Consider the following 22,072-nt stretch of genomic DNA (forward strand, 5'->3'; position numbering starts at 1 on the left):
GTAGAGACAGGGTTTTACCGTGTTGGCCAGGCTGGTCTCGAACACCTGACCTCGAGATTCACCAGCCTCAGCTTCCCAAAGTGGCGGGATTACAGGCATGAGCCACTGTGCCTGGTCAGTCTTTGTGTTTCAGAGGGGACCCAGCACACCTGACCCCAGCCCTGGTCAGCTGCCTTCCCCCTTGATTAAAGGAAACCATTGTAATGAGATGTTGTAGAAATGCTCCCAAACATTTGGCGCCTGCTTTTCATTTTTTAGTTTCTCCAGGTAAGGGAAGTCACCAAAGACCTCTGTGAGCCGCCCTGCAGAGGGCGGTCCCCAGTCCAGCCGGGGCCCAGCACCGGGCAGCCCCTCTGCAGAGCCTGGGGCCCAGGAATCTCAAAGGGGCACAGACGTTGGCAGGGCTGTGGTGCTCACTGCTGCGGCATCACAGAGGGAAGAGGGTGAGGGGCAGGGTCTGGCAGACACCAGGTGCCACTTCACCTGTCCCCTCTTGAGGGAGCCGGGGAGGCTCCCTGTGCCCCAGTGTCTGGGTTTCTACTGGGGTCAGTCACAAGCCTGGCCCAGCTTGGGCCCCAGCCCTTCAGAGGTGGAGTTGGTCCCAGCAAACCAAGGCCCGGTGACCGTCTCACCCTCAGCCTGGACTCTCTGGGGTAACACAGGCACTCCGTCAGGCGGGGCTCGCCCAGGGCTCAGGGCCAGGCCTTCCCTGGACATGTGCAGGGTGCGAGCAGTCGTCTGGCGGTGCGTGGCCCCTGGACTTTGCTCCCCTTCCCAGGGAGGCATCTCCTTCACACGTGGACAGCCCCTTGGCCCCAGCTGGGCCTTAGGCTGTGGTTGCTGCGATGTGGGTGGCCTGGCATCTGCACCTGTGGTGGTGCTGTGCTGGCCCCAGCAGGCGGGTGTGCGTCGCGAGCCTGCCTGCCCAGCGCTGAGCATCCGTGCCAGCTTGAGGCAGCCCCTTTCAGCCCTTTGACACTGCCTCATGAAGCCCGTTTCGGAAAGGAGCTACCTTTGAGAAGTGCCTGTTGGGCCAGAACTCCCTGCTTTGGTCTGATCTTCTGCTTGCTAGGGTGGTCCTGTGCCTGTCGGGGAGTGGGCTGAGGACACAGCAGGGGGGCTGGGGTGGGGCTCTGTGCTGGTGCCCCCTGCGCACCCCTGCCCCCTACCCAGCTGACACCCGTTCCCTCTCTCTGCAGAACGGGCTTATCACCCCCCCCACCCCCACCCCTCTCTCCACAGAATGGGCTCATGTCGGGGCTTATGCAGATGCTGCTGCTGAAGGTGTCTGCGCACATCACCGAGCAGCTGGGCATGGCTCCAGGTGGCGAGTTCAGGGAGGCCTTCAAGGAGGTGGGCACAGGGCAAGGTGGTGGGTGAGCACGGGGACGTGGCTCCCAGGGGTGGCTCTGGGCTCCCACTGCTTCCCAACGCGCAGCCTCTGCTCCAGGCCAGCAAGGTGCCTTTCTGCAAGTTCCACCTGGGTGACCGGCCCATCCCCGTCACCTTCAAGAGGGCCATTGCTGCGCTTTCCTTCTGGCAGAAAGTCAGGCTGGCTTGGGGCCTGTGCTTCCTGTCAGACCCCATCAGGTAGGGTTGCCCCCGGGACCCCGGGTGGCCTGCAGGGTGGTTTGTGAGAGGCTCCAGGTCCTCCTGTGTGTGTCCAAGCGTGGCCACGCCTGCCCAGGCTGAGCCTCACTCATGGCCTTCCCTCCTACCCTTTCGCTTCCACCATGAATCCCAAACAAACATGCTGTGGTCCCTGCCTGGCACCCACGGCGCCAGCCCCCGCCGCTGCCCCGTCCCTGTGGGCTGCAGCCACCCCTCTCCACAGCAAGGATGACGTGGAGCGCTGCAAGCAGAAGGACCTGCTGGAGCAGATGATGGCCGAGATGGTCGGGGAGTTCCCTGACCTGCACCGCACCATCGTGTCCGAGCGCGACGTCTACCTGACCTACATGCTGCGCCAGGCCGCCCGGCGCCTCGAGCTGCCTCGGGCCTCTGACGGTGAGTCCGAGCGCGACGTCTACCTGACCTACATGCTGCGCCAGGCCGCCCGGCGCCTCAAGCTGCCTCGGGCCTCTGACGGTGACGGCCGCCCGTGGGCACAGGGCGCCTGTGAGGCTGAGGCCTGAGCAGGTACTAAACCCTTGTCCCTCCCCACAGCTGAGCCCAGGAAGTGTGTCCCCTCCGTGGTTGTGGGCGTCGTGGGCATGGGGCACGTGCCCGGCATAGAGAAGAACTGGAGCACCGACCTCAACATCCAGGAGATCATGACGTAAGCACCCACCTCCCAAGGCCCAGCCCGCCCCGAGAGCCCCCAGGTAGAGGCTGAGCCCCTGGGAGGCCAGCCATGCGTGGCAGTGACCCAGGCGTGGGGGCTGGGGTGTGGGGAGCCCACACCCAGCCAGGCCCAGCGCCCCCTCCCTCCCCCAGCGTGCCCCCGCCGTCCATCTCCGGCAGAGTGTCTCGGCTGGCCGTCAAGGCCGCCTTCTTCGGCCTGCTGGGCTACAGCCTGTACTGGATGGGCCGCCGCACCGCCAGCCTAGTCCTGTCGCTGCCCGCCGCGCAGTACTGCCTGCAGAGGGTGACTGAAGCACAGCACAAGTAGGAGGCTGCTCCCGCACGCTCAGGGGCCCCTGAGGAGCCAGTGCCCGAGGCACTTCCTGGATGCCAGGCGCATCCAAGCCCACCCGAGGCCCCTGCCACCCCCCATGGGGGTCTGGGCCGGGCCTCACCTGCCCTCCCGGACCCATTACCGCTCCCCCAGCCCACCCAAATAAAGAATTATTTAACTGTCTCAGCTCAGGCCTCCCGCAGCCCCTCCCCTCCAACACTGCAGGGGCCGTTCACCGGCTTCTGGACAAGACGCCCAGCTCCGGGGGCGGGCAGGGGCTTGGAGAAGAGGCCGAGGTGTGTGCCCTCTTAGCCCTGGTGGCAGGCGGAGGACAATGGCCACTGTCCCTACCTCACTGTGCCTTCCTGTGCTCTGGCCCTGGGAGCGTCCTGCCAGGGGCAGCTCCTGGGAGCTCCCTAGCAGGCGAGAACTGGGAAAGGCCTGGCCCTCGAGCTCCAGCCGACCCCACCATGCCGCTGGCATCCTGGGCCTGGCTGCCACCTCCCTGACGCCGTCTCCCAGCAGGGATTCTGTGTTTTTGGCTTTTTTAATGTTTCAAAATCTTTTACTCAGGTAATTTTAACTTCAAAGAGAAAAACTGAAGTAAATGTCAAAAAAACACCAGCCTTAAATCCGGGGGACAGAATTTGTGTTCTTGGGTCTGTCCCGAGTGGGCCTGTGTGCAGCTGAACATCAGCTCTGGGCCCAGGCGGGGCCTCAGCTGGGAGCCTGTGTCCTGAGTCCCCCGGAGTGAGGGGGTGCCCAGGGGCGTCCTGGCCCTCTGTGGACACTGTGTGTGCCTGGCTCCTGCCAGGCCTGCCCCCTCAGGCCTCCTGCCCGGTGGCCACCTGTGTGCTGGGAGTCCCTCCTGGTTGTGCTGCACGTAGCCCGTGCAGCCTCAGCCTGGACCCCGGCGATCTCTGATTGTGTCTGCTGACTCAATGTTGAATCAAATCAGGTGTGCGTAAGGAGCTGGCTGTGTCCTTCCTGCCACACTCGGGGATTCGTTCCATAGAAACTGAAATAAATTCTAATTTTGGAAACTCCTGTTTTGTGATGTGTGGAAATGGGGCTCAGGTAATGAATGACCGTAGTCTCTTCCCTGTGCTCCCGGGCAGCGGGTGCTGGCAGCCCTGCCGGGGCCCTGGGGGAACTTGCCTGGTTCCCAACAAAGGAGACAGGGCCACTGTCCCTCCATGCTGACCTGTGGGATGCAAGTGGCCTGACCCTCACGACCCTCCATATCCAGTCCCACAGATTCCAGAGTGTGGATCGGACGGAGGCCAGGGGGCGAAAGGACGGGTCAGGAGGGCCCAGGGCCTGAGGGGTGACACCTGCCCGAGAGGATGCTCGGAACAGGGTGGGCAGAGTGCCTGGCGGGGGCTGCCGCAGAGGGAAAAGCTGGCCTGCAGGGGAGTGTCGGGCCCTGGGACCTCAGCACGTTGGGCCTTATCCACGTCACCCACCCACCCACGCGGAGGGTCCTGAGGGCTTCGCCAAGCTGTAGCCCCAGGAGAAGGTGCTGGATGCAGCTCCCGGAAGTGAAGGGTGGACTCGCGGCGCTGCCGGAACAAAGGGAGACCACAGGCGGGCGAGGAGCGCGTCCGGGGGCTGCGGGCACCGCCTCGCTGCCCTCTGGGGCCCGGTCGGGGAGGGGGTGGAAAGCAGGACGGCCTCAGGCTCGTCTGAATCCCCGCGTTCATTCGGCCAAACGGAACCCAGACCCCTCCCCCGGGGTGGGGCCCCTCCAGCCAGCCCCGGACGCCGGTGCCCGCCCAGCCCTCTGCGAGCGTCTGCGCCTGCGGCCTCGCGGGGCCTCTCCGAGCCCCGGCTCGGTTCCGGGGGCGGTGCCGGGTCCAAGACCCCTTCCCTCCTAAACAGGAGAGGGGTCCGAGGGCCGGGAGGCCAGGGGAGCAGGTCCCCGAGAGGCGGCGCGAGGCTCCGGGAGGCCCAGAGCCGCGGCGGGGGCCGGGTGGGGTCCCGGTGGGGTCCCAGCCGCCTGTGAGGCGCGGCGCTAAGCCCCTGCCCGACCCGAACGGACTGCCGGCTCCGGTGCAGCCGAGGAAATCCAGGGCTGCCCGAGCGGGGCCGCCGGCGGCGGTGGCGGGGACGTCACCCAGCGTCACCCCGCTGGCGACAGCGCGCGCCCCAAGACGCCGGCTGCCACCCCGACGCCTCCGGCTCTCTGGACCCGAGATGCGAACAGACGGACGAGGCAACCAATCAGTGCCCGGTACGACACCGCCCCGCCCCTCCCACTGGCGACTGGGTTCCGGAGCACGCGGGGCGGGGCTTCCGGGCGGGGAAGGCCGGCTTCCGGTGGGAGCGGCACTGCGGATGGCCGCGCGCAGGGTCGCGGTCTGCGCCTCGCTCGCTGCTACCCGACCCCTGCCCCTCGGCCGCCGCCGCCTGTCGCCCGTGCCCCGCTCTGCGTTGTCGGGCGCCGCCATGGAGCCTGCGCCGCGCTGGCTGGCGGGACTGCGCTTCGACAACCGCGCTCTGCGCGCGCTGCCGGTGGAGACGCCGCCTGCCGGTCCCGAGGGCGCCTGGACCACGCCGCGGCTCGTGCCCGGGGCCTGCTTCACCCGCGTGCGGCCCACCCCGCTGCGGCAGCCCCGCCTCGTGGCGCTGTCGGAGCCCGCTCTGGCGCTGCTGGGCCTGGGGGCGCCGCCCGCGCCCGAGGCCGAAGCCGAGGCCGCGTTGTTCTTCAGCGGCAACGCGCTCCTGCCGGGCGCCGAGCCCGCCGCGCACTGCTACTGCGGCCACCAGTTCGGCCAGTTCGCCGGGCAGCTGGGCGACGGCGCCGCCATGTACCTAGGCGAGGTGTGCACGGCGGCCGGCGAGCGCTGGGAGCTGCAGCTCAAGGGCGCCGGGCCCACGCCCTTCTCCAGGTGGGCCAGGGCGGGCGAGGGGCGCGGGTGGGTCCTCCCCGCCGGGGCGCCCCTGCCCCTCCGCTCGGCGCGGTGTTGGGGGCGTCCTGCGGCCTCTGCCAGGTGGGGCCTGTCCTCCATCCGCGGGAACGCGGTGCTGGCAGCCGCCCGCGCCCTGTGCTTATCAGTCTGCAGAGGACCTTGGAGTCGGCTCCACCAGTGACGCCGCTCGTGTTTACCGACCTTCGCTGGGGCAACAAGCCCAGGGGCGGGAGCCGGGGTGAGGGGTTAGGCTAACCCTAACCCCGCAGGCCCCCAGCCTTCCTCCCATCGCTCATGGGGCGGGCCGCTTGGTCCAGCAGCCTCGCTCTGCAGCTGACTTCACAGAAACCTTGTCCTGACTCCCTGCGGGCAGCCCTCTTTGACCCCGGAGTGAGGTGGGCATCGTTTCGATTCCTGGGGCGGGGGGGACACAGGTGGTCCAAGGCAAGACCTGGGTCCAGATGCCGAGGCCCACAGGGGAGCCATGCACTCGCCACCTGCCTCCTGTGTACAGACAGCGGTCCATTCTGCTCTTTTCCACTAAACAGTTAATGAACTTACTCCATGTTTTTTACTGCCTATGGAATGACTGAGAAAAGAATATCCACAAGTGTATATTTTACGTTCAGAGACATGCTAAATCCGCCTCTCATGGGACTCCTCCCTGTGCTCTCATCTCCTCCCTATCCAGCGCCTGAAATGCCCCTCAGCACCCCTTTCCCAGGGCTCCGTCTCCCCGGCAAGCTCCTCAGACTGACAGGGGTCTTCCTCACCACCCCCCAAACCCATTCGGTTCTGTGTCTGAAAAGTTGGCTGAGGGCAGCTGGGGTCCCTGCCTCACCAGTGTCTGAGATTGAGGCTAATGTCTGAAGTGGCCGTGAGAAGTAAGAGACTTGTACAGTGAAAAAATTAAAGAAGACATAAATAAGTGGAAACATCCCTTGTCCATGGGTTGGATAACTTATTAGAAAGACAACTCCTGGCCAGGCGCGGTGGCTCACACCTGTAATCCCAGCACTTTGGGAGGCTGAGGCAGATGGATCATATAAGGTCCGGAGTTCGAGACCAGCCTGATCAACATGGACAAACCCCATCTCTACTAAAAATACAAGATTAGCCGGCGTGGTGGTGCATGCCTGTAATCCCAGCTCCTCGGGAGCCTGAGGCAGGAGAATTGCTTGAACCTGGGAGCTGAAGGTTGCAGTGACCAAAGATTGTGCCACTGCACTCCAGCCTGGACAACGAGAGCGAAACTCCATCTCAAAAAAAAAAAAAAAAAAAAAAAAGCTCTTTGAAGGGATTGTTGCAGTCCCTATCAAAATACCAGTGACAGTTTTTGCAAAAATAGAAGAACCCATTCTAAAATTGACATGGGGTCAGGTGTGGTGGCTTATTCCTATAATCCCAGCACTGGGAGACCAAGGGAGGAGGATTGCTTGAAGCCAGGAGTTGGAGACCATCTTGGGGAACAGCAAGACCATGTATATTCAAAAAAGTTTTTTTAATTAGCTGGGTAAGGTGGCGTGTGCTTGTAATGTCAGCTACTCAGGAGGCTGAGGTGGAAGAATTGCTTGAGCCCAGGACTCAAGGCTGCAGTGAACTGTGATTGTCTCACTGCACTCCAGACTAGATGACAAGAGTGAGACCCTTTTTCGAAAGGTAATACAAAGAAAGTTGGACTCGTGCTTCCTGATTTCAAAACTTAACCACAAAGCTGCAGTCAGCAATGTGGCATTGGCATAAGGATAGATGTAGAGCAGAATAAAGAGCCTAGAAATCAACCTTCATATATGTGGTCAGCAGATTTTTAGCAAGTGTGCTGAGACCATTGGATGGAGAACAGACGTTTCAACAAAGGGTGCTGTGAAGACTGGATCCTCATGCAGAGGAATGAAGCTGGGTCCTTAACTACACCTTGAACAAAGTTAGCTGAAAAGTGGACCTAAGAGCTAAAACTCTTAGAGGAAACAGGGGAAATGGTTCATGACGTTGGATTTGGCAGTGATTTCTCAGCTATGCCACAAAAGGCACTGGTGACCGAAGGAGAGATGGCCAAACAGGACTTCATGAACACTTAAAATTGTGCACAAAAGACGGTGTTAACAGGGTAAAAATGCAGTCCACAGAATGGGAGGAAATATTTGCAATTCATACATCTGATAAGGGATTAATATCCAGATCATACAGAGAACTCTCAACACTCAGGAAAAAAAACAATTCAAAAATGGACAAGTGTTTGAATAGACATCTTCAAAGATTTGGCTAATAAGCACATGAAAAGTTTTATAGCACATGAAAAGATGCTCAACATTAATCATTAGGAAAATGCAAATCAAAACTACAGTGGGATGCCACCTCATATCCATTAGGATGGCAACTATTAAAAAAAAATTTTTAAAGGTTGGTCAGGCTCAGTGGCTCATGCCTATAATCCCAACACTTTGGGAGGCTGAGGTGGGTAGATCACTTGAGGTCAGGAGTTTGAGACCAGCCTGGCCAACATGGTGAAACCCCATCTCTGAAAAATACAAAAATTAGCTGGGTATGGCATGCCTGTAATCCCAGCTGCCTGGGAGGCTGAGGCAGAAGAACTGCTTGAACCCAAGAGGTGGAATTTGCAGTGAGCCATTATCACCCCACTGTACCTCAGCCTGAATGACAGAGTGAAAAAGACCCTGTTTCAAAAAAAAAAATTGTAAGTTAAAAAGTGTTGAGGTTGTGGAGAAGTTGGAACCCTGTGCACTGCTGGTGGGAATGTAAAATGGTGCAGTTGCTGTGGAAAACAGAATGGAAGTTCCTCAATTAAAAAGAGAGTCACTGTATTCTGCTTCTGGGTATGTCCCTAAGAGAAGGATCTCAAGGAGATATTTGTATATCCATATTCATAGGCAGAAGGCAGAACAGGTGTCTTAGCAGACGAGTGGATGAAATGTAACCTGTACATACAGTGAGAAACTATTCAGCCTTAGAAGACTGTGATACATGGTGCAGCTCCCATGCCCCCTGAGGGAAATCAGCCAGTCACAGCAAGGCAGATCCTGTGTGGTTCCACCTACATGAGGTACTTAGCACAGTCGCATTCACAGAGACACGGTAGAGTGCTGGGTGCCAGGGGCCGGGGGAAGTCGAGGAGTCGAGGGACAGAGTTTCATTTCACAAGACGTCTTTCTGCCCATGGATGGTGGTGGTGACTGTGTAACATTATCAGTGTGTTTAATAGCACTGATCTGTGCACTTAAAAATGGCTAAGATGGGCCAGGCACTGCGGGTCGTGCCTGTAATCCTAGCACTTTGGGAGGCCAAGGTGAGAGGATCGCTTGAGCCCAGGAGTTTTAAGACTAGCCTGGGCAACATAATGAAACTCCATCTTTACAAAAAAGAAAGGTAAGAATTCGTCTTAGAATTAGCCTGTAGTCCCAGCTACTTGGCAGGCTGAGGTGACAGGGTGGCTTGAACGTCCCGGTGAGCCAGGTTCGTGCCACTGCACTCCAGGCCTTTGCACAGAGTGAGACCCTGTCTTGAAGAAAAAAAAAAAAAGTGGTTTAAGACAGAATATTTGTATTTTATGTATTTTTCCACAATGAAAATAATGAAGAAAAAAGGGGGCAGTCATCTGGCCCTCAGGTCTCGCATCCCCTTCCCCGCACGTGTCCTAGAGTGCCGGGCCTCAACAGTTCTGCAGGACCTGAGGCCGAGGCCAGGAACCTACAATGTGGGGTAGGGAAGGGATGTGAGATCTGGGGGTCCAAAGTGGCTGTGAGTGGCCTGAGCCCAGCATGCTGGAGCCCCAAGGGGGGGTTCTGCAGGCTGGCAGGTGGTGTGGGAGCTTCGGGATAACCTCTCCAGCAGACAGAGGAGCTGATTCCCTGGCTCGCCCATACCTGGGCATCCGTCCTGGTGCAGACAGAGGCTGTTGTTGGACCTGTCCCATGGGGCAAGGCTGCCCCAGGCCCTTCGCCCCTGCAGCACAGTCTTACAGTCCCAGCTTCTGCTGTGGAACCTCGTCCTAGGCAGGACAGGCTGCTTCGTGTGTTCAGGCCCATTTTTATCAGAGGCTGTGCCAACGACCCGCTGGGGGTGTGGTGGCTGGAACTGGGCGGTGTCCCCTGGGATGGGCTGTTTTCAGTGACATGCCAGCTGCTCATGGCTCTTACATGCTTTCCCTCCTCTCTGTGTGCTGCCCTGAGTCTTGGTGTTGGGTGACTTCTGCCTGCCTGCGTAGTGAACTCTGTGTTTGGTTTCAGACAGGCCGACGGTCGCAAGGTCCTACGGTCAAGCATTCGGGAGTTCCTGTGCAGCGAAGCCATGTTCCACCTGGGGGTCCCCACCACACGGGCTGGTGCCTGCGTCACGTCTGAGTCCACGGTGGCGCGTGATGTGTTCTATGATGGTAATCCCAAATATGAAAAATGCACAGTTGTGTTGCGTATAGCTTCCACTTTCATAAGGTAATGCCGGGGTCCTTTAGGCTTGTCTATACGCACTTGCTTATAGAGTCTTAGGAGATTTGGGCCTGTGCTGCTAGGATTCTGGTAGAAACAGACAAACCCAGATGACCGCCGTGCCTCTTCTCAGAGTCCAGCCCGTCCCCGGCAGCCTCAGAAGCTGCCTGTCCGCAAAGCAGCTGTGTCACACTCACTGGCCAGGATTTGAACACAAAGGCACTCGGTCCTGGGTTGGCACACCTGTGCCAAGCCCTCCCACGTGCCAGTCCGGGCTCTTGCTGCAGCCAGAGACGGCCCTGTGGGAGCTTGCGTGCCTCGGAGCACCAGCAAGGGGGTACAGGGCCACGGGCAGAGAGAGGGGTCCCTGCCTGGTGCTTCCCGGGAGGGGCTGCCTGAGGTTGGGGACAGTGTCCAGAGCTGTTTGCTGGAGTTTATGGCGAGGAACTCCTTAGACCTGACTGAGGAAATGGCTGCTAAAGCAGCAGGAGCTGCGAACGTGCTGTGCTCGGTGTCACGCTCCTGCTTTCTCATCTGATGGTCCAGCTGCTCGTTGGTCTGCCGTCCTTTTGAGCTGTCTGACGTGAGCCATCAGTTATCAGTTTTCATTTTGTTTTGTTTTGGAGACGGACCATCACTCTGTTGCCCAGGCTGTAGTGCAATGGTGCAATCTAGGTTCACTGCAACCTCCAGCTCCTGGGCTCAAGAATTCTCCTGCCTCAGCCTCCTGAGTAGCTGGGACTACAGATATGCACCACCACACCCAGCTAATTTTTGTGTTTTTAGTAGAGATGGAGTTTCTCTATGTTCGCAAGCTGGTGTCAAACTCCTGACCTCAGGTGATCGCCCGTCTCGGCCTCCCAGAGTGCAGGGATGACAGGCCCGCCCGTCAGGCTTCCATGTCACCTTGCCACCTGGCATCCAGCATCTCCTCCTGAACGCCTGAATATAGAGTGATCCCGAGGTGGCCTTTGGGCTTGTGGCCCCCATCCAGCCGCCCACACCTGAGGCTGCCTCTGGGCCTCTGGCCTTTCCTGTCCTCTGGAGGGATGGGAAGGATCTGGGGCAGCGACTTCCTCCGAGGCCCCGTCCAGCAGCTCTGCGGGCATCACTGTGGAGTCCATCCTGTGTGCCGTGCAGCCTCTCTGCCCTGGGCCCCGTGGTTGCCAACAGTAACCCCAGTTGTGACAGTAAAAGATGTGTCCAGACATTTCCTGATGTCCCCTGGGGAACCGTCACCCTGCAGGATGGCCGCTGCTGAGTGCTCACAGATGCGCGTCTGTAGAAGCTGACTCTCCTTTGCGTTCCCTCCCGAAGGACACAGTGGCAGGCCAAGCCCCCTCCATGTGTAAAACCTGCAGAAAACCCTCCTCATGGGGTTGGGGTGGGGGTGTAGGGAGCCTTGGTGGTTTCTAGCGCATGGGCCTCCCCAGGATGTGCCCCAGACTGCGAACAGGGCTTGTTCAGTGGCTGGATGTTGACCAAAAGTGGAACTTATCTGTGTTTGTGTTGGGTGAAGCCGGGTGCGTCTTGGGTGGTGGTTTTTGTTTTAATCAGGGTTCTCTCTCTGCGTTAGAGCTACAAGATCGAACAGCCACAACAACGTCTTTCTTTTTTCTTATTCTCGCAAGGGGCTGGGGTCAGGTTTGACCTGTTGACAACTTGGGTCTTCCCTCCAGGTTTGGATCCTTTGAGATTTTTAAGTCCGCAGATGAGCACACGGGGCGCGCAGGCCCCAGCGTGGGGAGGAACGACATTCGCGTGCAGCTGCTCGACTACGTCATCAGCTCCTTCTACCCCGAGATCCAGGCTGCTCACGCCAGCGACAACGTGCAGAGAAATGCCGCCTTCTTCCGGGAGGTCAGTGGGCTGCACACCATCCCCCCTGCAGGAGGGTGCTGGGTGTCCCCACCTGTGCTGAAGACACCCTCATTTTGGCTGGGGCAAAGGCTTTTGCCCAACCTCCCACCCTTCTCCAAGCTCCCCGTCGTGTCCACAAACCCCATCCCTCGCGCCAGCTTCTCACAAATACTGTGTGATCGGGCCCTGGGACAAACCTGAGGCTCCCCTGTGCTCAGTGGCATTGGGGGCCTGGGGGTGCTCTCCTGCTGGAGTCCTTGCAGAGCCAGCTCGGGGGGTGGGGGTGAGGAGGAGCTGGCTTGGGCGGAAGCACCCATGGATACTGGGTACCTCCCATGTGGGTCGACATGTCACAACGCCCAGAGCAGCCGACCAGGTCCTGACTGGGGAGGTGCTGAGCGCCCAGCTTGGGTCTGGGTCCCTGCCTCACGGACAGCACATACGTCCCACACGGTCTGATGGTGTCGTCCTTGTCACAGGGCATTCAGGGCGCAGTAGGGAGACCCAGCGCCTGGCCTGGCTGGGCTGGGGGCCTGCAGCATCAGTGGGGTTAGGCCAAGAGGGGGTTCAGGGGGCCCAGGCACAGCATCTTCTTTGAGAGGCCTCAGGCCATCCCTGGAGCACCTGTGTGGGGACCCGCTTTTGCACGTGGCTGGGAGCTATTGAGCTGCCATCAGCAGAAGTGGGCGCCAGACAGGTGCTGTGGGGCTGTGTCCTTCAGTCCGCCTCAGCTGTGCTCCATGTGGACGGGCAGCGGGGCCACAGAAGGCCTGGAGGAGCCACTGGGCGCAGCCTTATGCTCTGGTGTAGATGTGGGTGTGTGGTCAGGGCAAGACACTCTGCCCCTTTGAGCCTCAAGAGGATGGTGCCGACCGCCTCCCAGGAGCGTCAGCGGCCTTGCCAGGAGTGAGGCGGTGTCGGGCCTGTGCTCAGTGGGGCCCTCGGTGCACCCTGCATCTTGGGGGCTCCTGGCCTCCCTGTTGATTGGCCCCTATTCTCAAGGTTGCCAGTGCTGGGCTGGGTGGGAACTGCTGTCTGGTTGATGGCACTGGAGTGGACAGTGGCCTGGCCCTGGGGCAGGTGTGGCCCCGGAGTGAGCTGGACCTTCCCTGCTTCTTTGGGGTCCCTACTGGGCCTGAGTCTGGGTTCCCTGAATTTTCTAGTTTGGGTAAAAGCCAATTTTTGTGAGCATATGAAAGAGTGGTTGCTGTAAGTGGGGATGAGAATCCTCCAACACACTGTTAATCGCTGCCCTGTGGTTGAAGCGATGACAGAGGTCATCCAGACAGATTGCCCGGAAATACCAGAGCGAGAGCCTCTCAGCGAAGCACAGCTGGTTTCGGAAGCGGAAGGACAGATACAAGTTGGGGGGGTCTGGGGAGGACCCCAAGGGAGCAAGCACACTGTCCCGCCCCAGGTGACACGGCGCACGGCGCGGATGGTGGCCGAGTGGCAGTGCGTAGGCTTCTGCCACGGCGTGCTTAACACCGACAACATGAGCATCCTGGGGCTGACCATCGACTACGGGCCCTTCGGCTTCCTGGACAGGTGAGCAGCCCCGGGGCCCAGCGGAGTGCAGGCTGTGTGAAATCTGCTGCCCCAGGCACTGGCCTGTGGTGCGGGAGGGGGAGCCCACGGGGCTGGTGGCTGATATAGGAAGGAGAGAGTCAGGGCAATGCAGAGACCCTAGCCAGAGGCTGTAGAGACAGGACCCCTGTGGGACAGGGCAGGAGAGCCACGACCACACAGGAACTTCTTTTGGGCCTCCCCTCCAGGGAGCCTGTGCCATCTCCTGGGAGCGTCCCCTCAGGCAGGGCGTGGCTCTCTTGCCCCGTGTGGCAGGTACGACCCCGACCACGTGTGCAATGCCTCAGACAACACCGGCCGCTACGCGTACAGCAAGCAGCCCGAGGTGTGCAAGTGGAACCTGCGGAAGCTGGCTGAGGCGCTGCAGCCGGAGCTGCCCCTGGAGCTGGGCGAGGCCATCCTGGCCGAGGAGTTTGACGCCGAGTTCCAAAGGCACTACCTGCAGAAGATGCGAAGGAAACTGGGCCTCGTGCGGGTGGAGCTGGAGGAAGACGGGGTGCTGGTGTCCAAGCTCCTGCAGACCATGCACCTGACTGGTGAGTGACCAGCCGTGCCCACAGCAGGCGTTTCCGGTTCTGTTGTTAGCAATGGTTTACCTTTCCAGCCATTTCCAGGTGGACACTCACTCCTGTGCCCATCCCTGCCCCTGGCACACCATTCTACTCTGTCTCCATGAATTTGGTGAATCTAGGGACCTCCCGTGAGTGGGTTCATAACAGTGTCCTTTCGTGACTGCTCATTTCACGTAGCATAAGGGCCTCAGTGTTCATCCTGGTCTCTCAGGATTTTACTCCATTTGAAGGCTGAGAAGCATCCCGTTGCATGGACAGGCCAGTTTGCTTCTCCGTGACCTTCTGGCCTACACTGTCCTCTCCTGGCTGTTGTGTGCAGCGTGTTGTGTACTGTGTGCAGTGCTGCTGTGAACACCAGTGCAGAGGTCCCCAAGTCCCTGCTTTCAGGTCTTGGGGCACACGGTAGGATTGCAGGATCATGTGAGTGACTTACTGGATTGCACTAGCTAGGACTTGCAGCTATGCATGCTGAATGGAAGTAGCTGACATGGGTATCCTTTTCTTGTTCCTGACCTTTGGGGGGAAGTGTTCAGGGTTTCACCCGTTGAGTGTGGTGTTAGCTGTGGCCTTTTTTATATATAACTTTTATGATGCTGAAGTTTTTAGAGTGCTTTTACCATAAAAGCCTATTGTATTTTATCAGTGCTTTTTCCTGCAATGAAACTGGTCATGTTATTTCATTCATATCTCCTTGCATTCTGGGGATACATTTTAGTTGGTCCTTCTAATATGCTGTATAATTTTTTTTTTAATTTTTGAGATGGAGTTTCACTCTCATTGCCCAGGCTGGAGTGCAGTGACGCGATCTTGGTTCACTGCAACCTCCACCTCCCAGGTCCAAGCGATTCTCCTGCCTCAGCCTCCCGAGTTGCTGGGATTACAGGCGCCCACCACCACACCTGGCTAATTTTTATATTTTTAGTAAAGACGGGAGTTTCTCCATGTTGGTCAGGCTGATTTCAAACTCCTGACCACAGGTTATTCGCCTGCCTCTCAGCCTCCCAAAGTGCTGGGATTACAGGCATGAGCCACCGCGCCCGGCCATATGCTGTATAATTATTTTAATATGCTGAATTTTGCTAATATATTGAGGATTTTTGCGTCTGTATTTGTAAGGGATACTAGCTCATAGTTTTGCTTTGTTTTTTCTTTAGTGTTTGTTTGGCTTTGATGTCAAGGCAGTACTGGCCTCATAGAGTGAGCTAGGAGGTATTCCCACATCTTCCATTTTTTTCTTCAAAGTTTGAGAAGGATTGCTATTACTTCTTAAAATGTTCGATAGAATTCACCAGTGAAGCCACCTGGTCCTGAACTTTTCTTTGTTGGAAAATTTTTTATTACTGCTCAATCTCCTTGCTTCTCTTAGATCAATTTAGGTTTTCTGTTGTTCTTGAGTCAGTTTTGGTAATTTGTGTTTCTAGGAATTTTTGTGCCCTGTGGGTTATCCATGTCATGTAGGCAATTTTGGCATGTAATTCTTCAGAGCAGGTTTTTAAAAATGATTTTATTGTGGTAAGAGATAGATCCTCCTAGCTGTCTGAGAGCACAGGAAGTGTGCAGCACGTGAGTGCTGACACAGGAGCAGTGCTGGACAGCAGAGCCTGGAGCCTGTTCACGTCACCACCAGAACCCCGTGCGTGTCGGTCGCCAGCTCCCCACTCCCTCCCTGCAGCCCCTGGTAGCCGCACTCCACCTCAAGTCTGGGAGTCTGCCTACTTAAATCCTTCATGTAGGTGGAGTATGCAGTATCTGTCCTGTTTCTTCAGCCTCTTCCGTTTTTCATCTTTCTCCCTCTAATCATATTTCCCTCCCTGCTGCCAACTTCGGTCTTGGCTGTTTTTTCTCCAGTTCCTTAGGCGTGAGGTGAGGTTACTGATTGGAGATCTTTTTCTTCAGTGTAGCCATTTACAGCTGTGTTTGTTCTTCTGGTCACTGCTTCTGCGGTATCCATCCATTTTGATATGTTGTGTTTTGGGTTTATTTTTTGGTTTTGAGACAGAGCCTCGATCTGTCACCCAAGCTGGAGTACAGTGGCTCGATCTTGGCTCACTGCACCCTCTGCCTCCTGGGCACGGTCACAGCTCACTGCACCCTGAGCCTCCTGGGCACGGGCACGGCTCACTGCACCCTGAGCCTCCTGGGCACGGGCATGGCTCACTGCACCCTGAGCCTCCTGGGCACGGGCACGGCTCACTGCACCCTCTGCCTCCTGGGCACAGGCACGGCTCACTGTACCCTCTGCCTCCTGGGCACGGGCACGGCTCACTGCACCCTCTGCCTCCTGGGCACGGTCACGGCTCACTGGACCCTGAGCCTCCTGGGCACGGGCACGGCTCACTGCACCCTGAGCCTCCTGGTCACGGGCACAGCTCACTGCACCCTCCGCCTCCTGGGCTCTAGTGATCCTCCCACCTCAACCTCCCAAGTAGCTGCGATTGCAGGGGTGAGCTACCTTTACCGGCCCTTGTGACAGTTTTTTATTTAAAATCTTATCTGGCTGGGCACGGTGGCTCATGCCTGTAATTCCAGCACTTTGGGAGGCTGAGGTGGGCGGATCACCTGAGGTCAGGAGTTCGAGACCGGCCTAGCCAATATGGTGAAATCCCATCTCTACTACAAATACAAAAATTAGCTGGGCATGGCAGTGGTGGCACCTGTAATCCCAGCCTCTTGGGAGGCTGAGGCAGGAGAATCGCTGGAACCCGGGAGTTGGAGGTTGCAGTGAGCCAAGATCATACCACTGCACTCCAGCCTGGGCGGCAGAGCAAGACTATGTCTCAAAAAAGAAAAGAAAACTTACCTGATGTGAGTGTAGCCGCCTCGCCTCTCTTCAGGTCACTCTGCCTGGGTTTCTTCACCCTTTCACTTCCAGCCTGTTCGTGACTTTGAACGTCCTGCAGATCGTGTAGACAGCATGGAAATGGTCTTTTCACCCATTTTGTCTATCTGCTTCTTGTTGGAGGGTTATTACTGATCAGGAACAACTTCCACCATGTTTTTGGTCCCTTGCGCTCCCCATCGCTGCCTCCTTCGTGTGTACTGGACTCTGTCACAGTACACTGCTTTGATTCCCGTCTCATTTTCTGTTGTGTTTTTAGATGTTGTCCTAAGGGTTACTGTGGTTACACATGACAATGTTTCCCTGATCAGGGCAGCCCCCATGCCTTCCCAGTATTAGCTCACGTTACAAGGTGGCTTGCAGGGTCAGAGTGGCAGCCTTCCTGGGCAGTGGATGGGTAGAGGCTGAGGAGTGGGCTGTGGAGGGCTCAGGAGTCCCAGGATCCAATGCTGAGCAGAGCTCATGCAGCACCTGTGCCCAGAGGCAGTGTGTCTGTGTGGCACCTGTGCTGGGGTGGGGAGGAGGGTGTGTCTGCGGCACCTGTGCCAGGGGCAATGTGTCGGTGTGGCACCTGTGCCCAGGGGATGTGGGGGGAGGAGGGCGGGTCTGTGTGGCACCTGTGCCAGTGTGTGGGTCCGAGTGACACCAGGATGAGGACCCTGGGCCTTCTGCTTCCGGCTCTCTGAGCAGCCTGTGTTCCAGGTGCTGACTTCACAAACACCTTCTACTTGCTGAGCTCCTTCCTGGTGGATCCGGAGTCACCGGGCCTGGCGGAGTTCCTGGCCAGGCTGATGGAGCAGTGTGCTTCCCTGGAGGAGCTGAGGCAAGCCTTCCGGCCCCAGATGGATCCCCGGTGGGTACCTGGTTCCTACCTCCTTGGATTTGTTTCCAGAAAGGGAAACACAATCAGAAACGGGGCCAGAGGGGAAGCTGAATGGCAGCTCTGCTCCCAGGGCAGTCAGGGTCTCTGAGGTGCTGGGGCCCATTGGTCACAGAGGAGAGGGTGACGATGCCAACACAGGTGTGGGGGGAGGACAGTGGTCTATGCTGTGGGTGAGCGTCAGAGAAAGCCTCTGACTTGCCAGAGAGGACAGGTTCAGAGGCCAGCCTTTCGAAACCGCACCATCTTCCAAAGGGAAGTCCTGCCCAAGTAGTGTTGCTTTTTTTTTTTGAGGAATTTCACTCGTTTCCCAGGCTGGAGTGCAATGGCACTATCTTGGCTCACTGCAACCTCTGCCTCTGGGTTCAATCAGTTCTCCTGCCTCAAGTAGCTAGGATTACAGGCATTCGCCACCATGCCCAGCTAATTTTATATTTGTAGTAGAAATGGGATTTTTCCATGTTGGTCAGGCTGTTCTTGAACTTCTGACCACAGGTCATCTGCCTGCCTTGACTTCCCAAAGTGCTGGGATTACAGGCATGAGCCACCACACCGGCTGTTGCTTTTAACTTAAAATACAAGACTAGTGGGGCTGGCTGGGAGCACTGGCCAGCAGGCCCTGCTGACGTGAAGCCCCCTGTCCATCTGGACCCTTCTGGAAATAAGGGAAGTGCTAATAGCAGTGCCTGTCCCACAAGCATTGAACTCTGGAGGCAGAGACTCTCCAGCAGGAAGCTGGGCAGCAGAGCATGGGCGTGGCTGGTGTGTGCCCACCCGGGTCCATCCTTGCCAGTGGGACTCAAGGGTGGGGCGGAAGGAACACCTGCCTACAGGGCAGGACAAGTCGGGGGTTGCCTCTGCAGGCAGCTGTCCATGATGTTGATGCTGGCACAGTCAAACCCGCAGCTGTTCGCGCTCATGGGCACCCGGGCAGGCATCGCCAGGGAGCTGGAGCGCGTGGAGCAGCAGTCTCAGCTGGAACAGCTGAGCGCGGCCGAGCTGCAGAGCAGGAACCAGGACCACTGGGCCACCTGGCTCCAGGCGTACAGGTGAGCTCTGCGTCCGCGGTCATGCTGGGAAGATCCAGCCCGGCTGTGATTCTAGAGCCCGGATATAATTCCAGAGCCCGGCTGGACAAGGACCTGGAGGGCGCCGGAGACGCCGCTGCCTGGCAGGCCGAGCGTGTGCGTGTGATGCGTGCCAGCAACCCCAAGTATGTGCTGAGAAACTACATCGCGCAGAACGCCATCGAGGCTGCCGAGCGCGGGGACTTCTCAGAGGCAAGCACATGACTAACCCTGTGGTCCGCGGGAGGAGGGCATGGCTTCGACTCCTCTCACCCTCACACTCCTCCAGGTTCAGCGGGTACTGAAGCTACTGGAGACCCCTTACCACTGCGAGGCAGGGGCCGCCACAGAGCCTGAGGCCACGGAGCCGACTGGCGGGCAGCGTTCCTACAGCAGCAAGCCTCCGCTCTGGGCAGCAGAACTGTGTGTGACGTGATCATCGTAATGGCCTCGGCATGCTCCACACCCTTGGAGTTTCCCGAGGCCCCCGTGTGTTGCTGAGTGGCCAAGACGGTGCCGGGCCATGCCCTCTGTGCTGGGGACTTCTGCCTTGGCCCACGCACACCCGTCTTTCCATGAAGGCAGAGACATCCAGTCAGGACCTGACCTGTCTCTGTCTGACGCTGGCTCAGCAGGACAGCTCCACCACCCACCTGGCCCCTGGGGGCTGGACCCAGGCTGCTAAATAAACCAGCATCTCCCTCAGGCCCGTCTCCGTGGTCATTCCCCCCGCCTGGGAGAGAGAGACACAGACAGGGTCTGAGGACACCTTTTTATTGCGCATGTCCCCCGCAGAGCAGCCTCAGGCATCCTGGTAGTAGTAGTTGAAGTTGATGCGCAGCAGGAAGTCCTCCAGGTGAGGCTGGTAGCCGCGGTTCACCAGCTTGGTCACCACTGGGGATCAGCAAGCCACTCAAGCCTCTGCCCACGGTGTGAACCCCGCCTTGCCCTCCCAGCTGGGGTGGGCCTCACCTTTGAAGAGAAAGTGGGAGTAGTACTTGAAGGTGTTGTAGGACTGCTGCATGAGTGCAAAGTTGGGGTGTTCTGCACCCCGCGGGCCCCCAGCAGGGACCCAGGCCTGGGAGATGAGCTGGCTGCGGAACTTGAGCACGAGGCTGAAGATACTGTGGATGATGTTCATGACGGGCGCCGCCTTCTCCGTGAGCAGGCCCCTGGGGGGAAGCAGTGCTGCTGGGTGGGCTCAGCTGCAACCACAGGGCAAGGGATGCAGCAGTACCCAGGCCTCACCTAAAGACGGCCTTGTGCAGGTACTCCGCGTGCGCACGTTGGATCTCCTCCAGGTCGCCCACGGTGGCCAGCCTGGCCCTGAACTCGCACCAGGTGACGTGCAGGATCTGGTTGGCGATGTAGCCCTGGATGACCCTCACAAAGTGCTGCATCTCGTGCTTGAACAGCTGCAGCTGGCGGAACTGCACGGAGCTGGCCATGTGGCTCAGCAGGGCTGGCAGAGAGGAGAGGGCAGAGGTGAGCACAGCCTCAAGCCGGGGGCACCGGGGTCCAGCGAGGCCTCACCTGTGCGCTTGAGGTGGAAGCAGATGTCCTTGAGTGCCCACATCATGAGCTTCAGCTGCAGCAGGAAGGAAAAGACGCCACTGTACTTGCTCAGGCAGCCCTCGGTGATGACGATGTTGAGGGGCCAGTCCACCTGCCAGGAGCCCCCACTCAGCAGGCGTCCCATGGGCAGGCCCCTGCCCCATCCCCATGGCCAGGGCTGCTGCTCACCTTGTACCTGAGCTCCAGGCAGCTCAGCACATCTGGGGCATTGGGGGCAAACACCTCGGGAAGGTACTTGAGGGCGAGGGAGAGGTTGGAGGCGTGTGGGGTATCCCCATGCAGGCTGCACTGCAGGGCCTTGCTCAGCACGGAGTTCAGCACCAGCGGGTTGAGCAGCTCCCCAGGTGTCTGCCCGGCCCCAAGCTGGGCAGAAAAGGGACCAGTGTCCCCAGGAGCCCCAGGCACGTCCCTGGCCATGCACCAGCGCCTCACGGGGCTGTGCCAGAGCGGCAGGGAGGCTGAGGCCCTGCAGCTAGTCTCCCCCTCCCCATGGCCTCCCCTCTACCACCGGCCCCACCCCAGCTCCGTGTCCGGAGGTCACCTTCTCAAAGAGCAGGTCGCTGAGGGACTGGGCGAACTCGCCGTCCTCCATCAGCAGGAAGTGCCGCAGCGCCTCATAGTGTGCCTCCAGGTGCAGCTCCACGAAGAAGTAGTCAACGGCAGCCTTGTTCACCAAGGAGATGCTGACAGGAGGGAGCTGGAGTCAGGGTGCTGCTGGGGCAGGCTGGGCAGGCAGGCTGGCTGGGGTGAGGGCACTCACTGGGCGGCCAGTGGCGCTGTGATGGAGCGCTTCATGAGCACGGGCAGCGTCAGCAACTCACTCAGCTGCACAGCGGTCTCGTCTGCGGCGGACTGGGCCTGGGGGTCGACGGGGAAGGCAAAGGCCCGGGGAAGCATGGGGCGCAGAAGGTGAGCGATGGGTGGCTCAGCTGTGGGAGATGGAGAGCGTGCTAGGAACCTGCCCGCCCAGGGCTCTGGCTCTGCCCCCGCCCGCAGCGACACTGCACTCACACATGGACTCGTAACTGTCCGGGTACTGCTCCAGGTGGTACTGCCCTGCCAGGCCTGCCAGGTAGGCCTGCTCCCCGTCCCAGGCCTCCGCCTCCTCCTCACCGGGTCCTCGGCTGCTCTGGGCAGCTGCGTCTTCCTAACAAAACACCAGCCTGAACAAAACACCAGCCTGAGAGCCACCTCCCCACATCATGCTGCCCCCACTCGCCCACCTTGTGCCAAAAGGAAAATCGCACGTGGGACCTGCCCACATGATAACCTAGAGGCACAGAGCCCTCCCTGCGTGCCGTGTGACCCCCTAGGCTGCATCCACCTCACCTGTGAGTTCAGACGCCTATTTGGAGAGAGCTCCTCAGTGTCCCCATTCCTCCCAGGGCCTGTGTGGACACAAGAGGACATGGGAGTGTCTGGGCTGAGCGCCTGCGGAGCGGACGGAGCAGAGCTGGCCCTGGCTCAGGCAGCCCCTCCCCATGTCCCCCCAACAGCAGCTCAGGTCCTAACTGACAAACAAGGAGTCCTGAGGGGACCTTCACTCGCAGCCAGCCCCACCTCCCGCCTACCTCCCAGGCTCTGTGGGTCCCATAGTCCCACTCCTGGCCATCGGCCACCTGACTAACCTGGTTCTTCAGAGACACTGTCTCCTGGTGTGTTGGGCCAGCATGGCTGGGTGGGAGCCACATCTAACGCGTTCTCTCCCACGCTGATGGTGT

The 22,072-nt window shown here is 58.9% G+C and overlaps 3 protein-coding genes across 10 annotated transcripts in view; 2 read left to right on the top strand and 1 right to left on the bottom strand.

Annotated features, from left to right (window-relative positions):
* The first annotated feature begins 987 nt into the window (after nucleotides 1-987).
* Nucleotides 988-3,660, top strand: TRABD (TraB domain containing). Of its 2 annotated transcripts, none has more exons than XM_017504905.2 (5): nucleotides 988-1,353; nucleotides 1,451-1,590; nucleotides 1,835-2,007; nucleotides 2,167-2,278; nucleotides 2,461-3,660. In XM_017504905.2, exons 1-5 carry the CDS (start codon nucleotides 1,252-1,254, stop codon nucleotides 2,609-2,611), a joined length of 678 nt encoding a protein of 225 aa, XP_017360394.1. In that variant the 5' UTR covers nucleotides 988-1,251; the 3' UTR covers nucleotides 2,612-3,660. The 2 variants fall into 2 exon arrangements, with proteins under 2 accessions (XP_017360394.1, XP_017360393.1); XM_017504904.2 differs by having other exon boundaries at nucleotides 990-1,353; nucleotides 2,437-3,660.
* A 1,242-nt stretch (nucleotides 3,661-4,902) lies between these two features.
* On the top strand, nucleotides 4,903-19,482 carry SELENOO (selenoprotein O). The gene is made up of 9 exons (XM_017504886.2): nucleotides 4,903-5,508; nucleotides 9,774-9,977; nucleotides 11,651-11,831; nucleotides 13,249-13,379; nucleotides 13,674-13,954; nucleotides 17,532-17,682; nucleotides 18,573-18,758; nucleotides 18,833-18,989; nucleotides 19,066-19,482. The coding sequence occupies exons 1-9, from the start codon at nucleotides 4,955-4,957 to the stop codon at nucleotides 19,219-19,221; spliced, it is 2,001 nt and encodes a 666-aa protein (XP_017360375.1). The 5' UTR covers nucleotides 4,903-4,954; the 3' UTR covers nucleotides 19,222-19,482.
* A 47-nt stretch (nucleotides 19,483-19,529) lies between these two features.
* TUBGCP6 (tubulin gamma complex associated protein 6) overlaps nucleotides 19,530-22,072 on the bottom strand; it is a 29,633-nt gene continuing 27,090 nt past the window's right edge. For 5 of the 7 annotated variants that reach the window (XM_017504881.1, XM_037730070.1, XM_037730071.1 and 2 more), the window contains 10 exons: nucleotides 21,980-22,044; nucleotides 21,681-21,739; nucleotides 21,363-21,498; nucleotides 21,112-21,280; nucleotides 20,893-21,034; nucleotides 20,520-20,714; nucleotides 20,310-20,442; nucleotides 20,025-20,238; nucleotides 19,749-19,948; nucleotides 19,530-19,670 (listed from right to left, as the gene is read on the bottom strand). In XM_017504881.1, coding sequence (XP_017360370.1) covers nucleotides 19,579-19,670; nucleotides 19,749-19,948; nucleotides 20,025-20,238; nucleotides 20,310-20,442; nucleotides 20,520-20,714; nucleotides 20,893-21,034; nucleotides 21,112-21,280; nucleotides 21,363-21,498; nucleotides 21,681-21,739; nucleotides 21,980-22,044 — 1,405 coding nt within the window. In that variant the 3' untranslated portion in view covers nucleotides 19,530-19,578. Of the gene's footprint in view, nucleotides 19,671-19,748; nucleotides 20,239-20,309; nucleotides 20,443-20,519; nucleotides 20,715-20,892; nucleotides 21,035-21,111; nucleotides 21,281-21,362; nucleotides 21,499-21,680; nucleotides 21,740-21,979 lie in introns of all 7 variants that reach the window. The other 2 variants (XM_037730069.1, XR_005196385.1) reach the window with 2 other exon arrangements.

The sequence above is a fragment of the Cebus imitator genome, unplaced genomic scaffold (assembly GCF_001604975.1).
Source record: "Cebus imitator isolate Cc_AM_T3 unplaced genomic scaffold, Cebus_imitator-1.0 Scaffold329, whole genome shotgun sequence".
Lineage (NCBI taxonomy): Eukaryota > Metazoa > Chordata > Mammalia > Primates > Cebidae > Cebus > Cebus imitator.

Coding starts and splice junctions, on each gene's coding strand:
- TRABD (XM_017504904.2), top strand. CDS start 1,252: ATGTCGGGGCTTATGCAGATGCTGCTGCTGAAGGTGTCTGCGCACATC. Junction 2,008..2,166: donor GCTGCCTCGGGCCTCTGACG/GTGAGTCCGAGC, acceptor CCCTCCCCACAG/CTGAGCCCAGGAAGTGTGTC. Junction 2,279..2,436: donor AACATCCAGGAGATCATGAC/GTAAGCACCCAC, acceptor TCCCTCCCCCAG/CGTGCCCCCGCCGTCCATCT.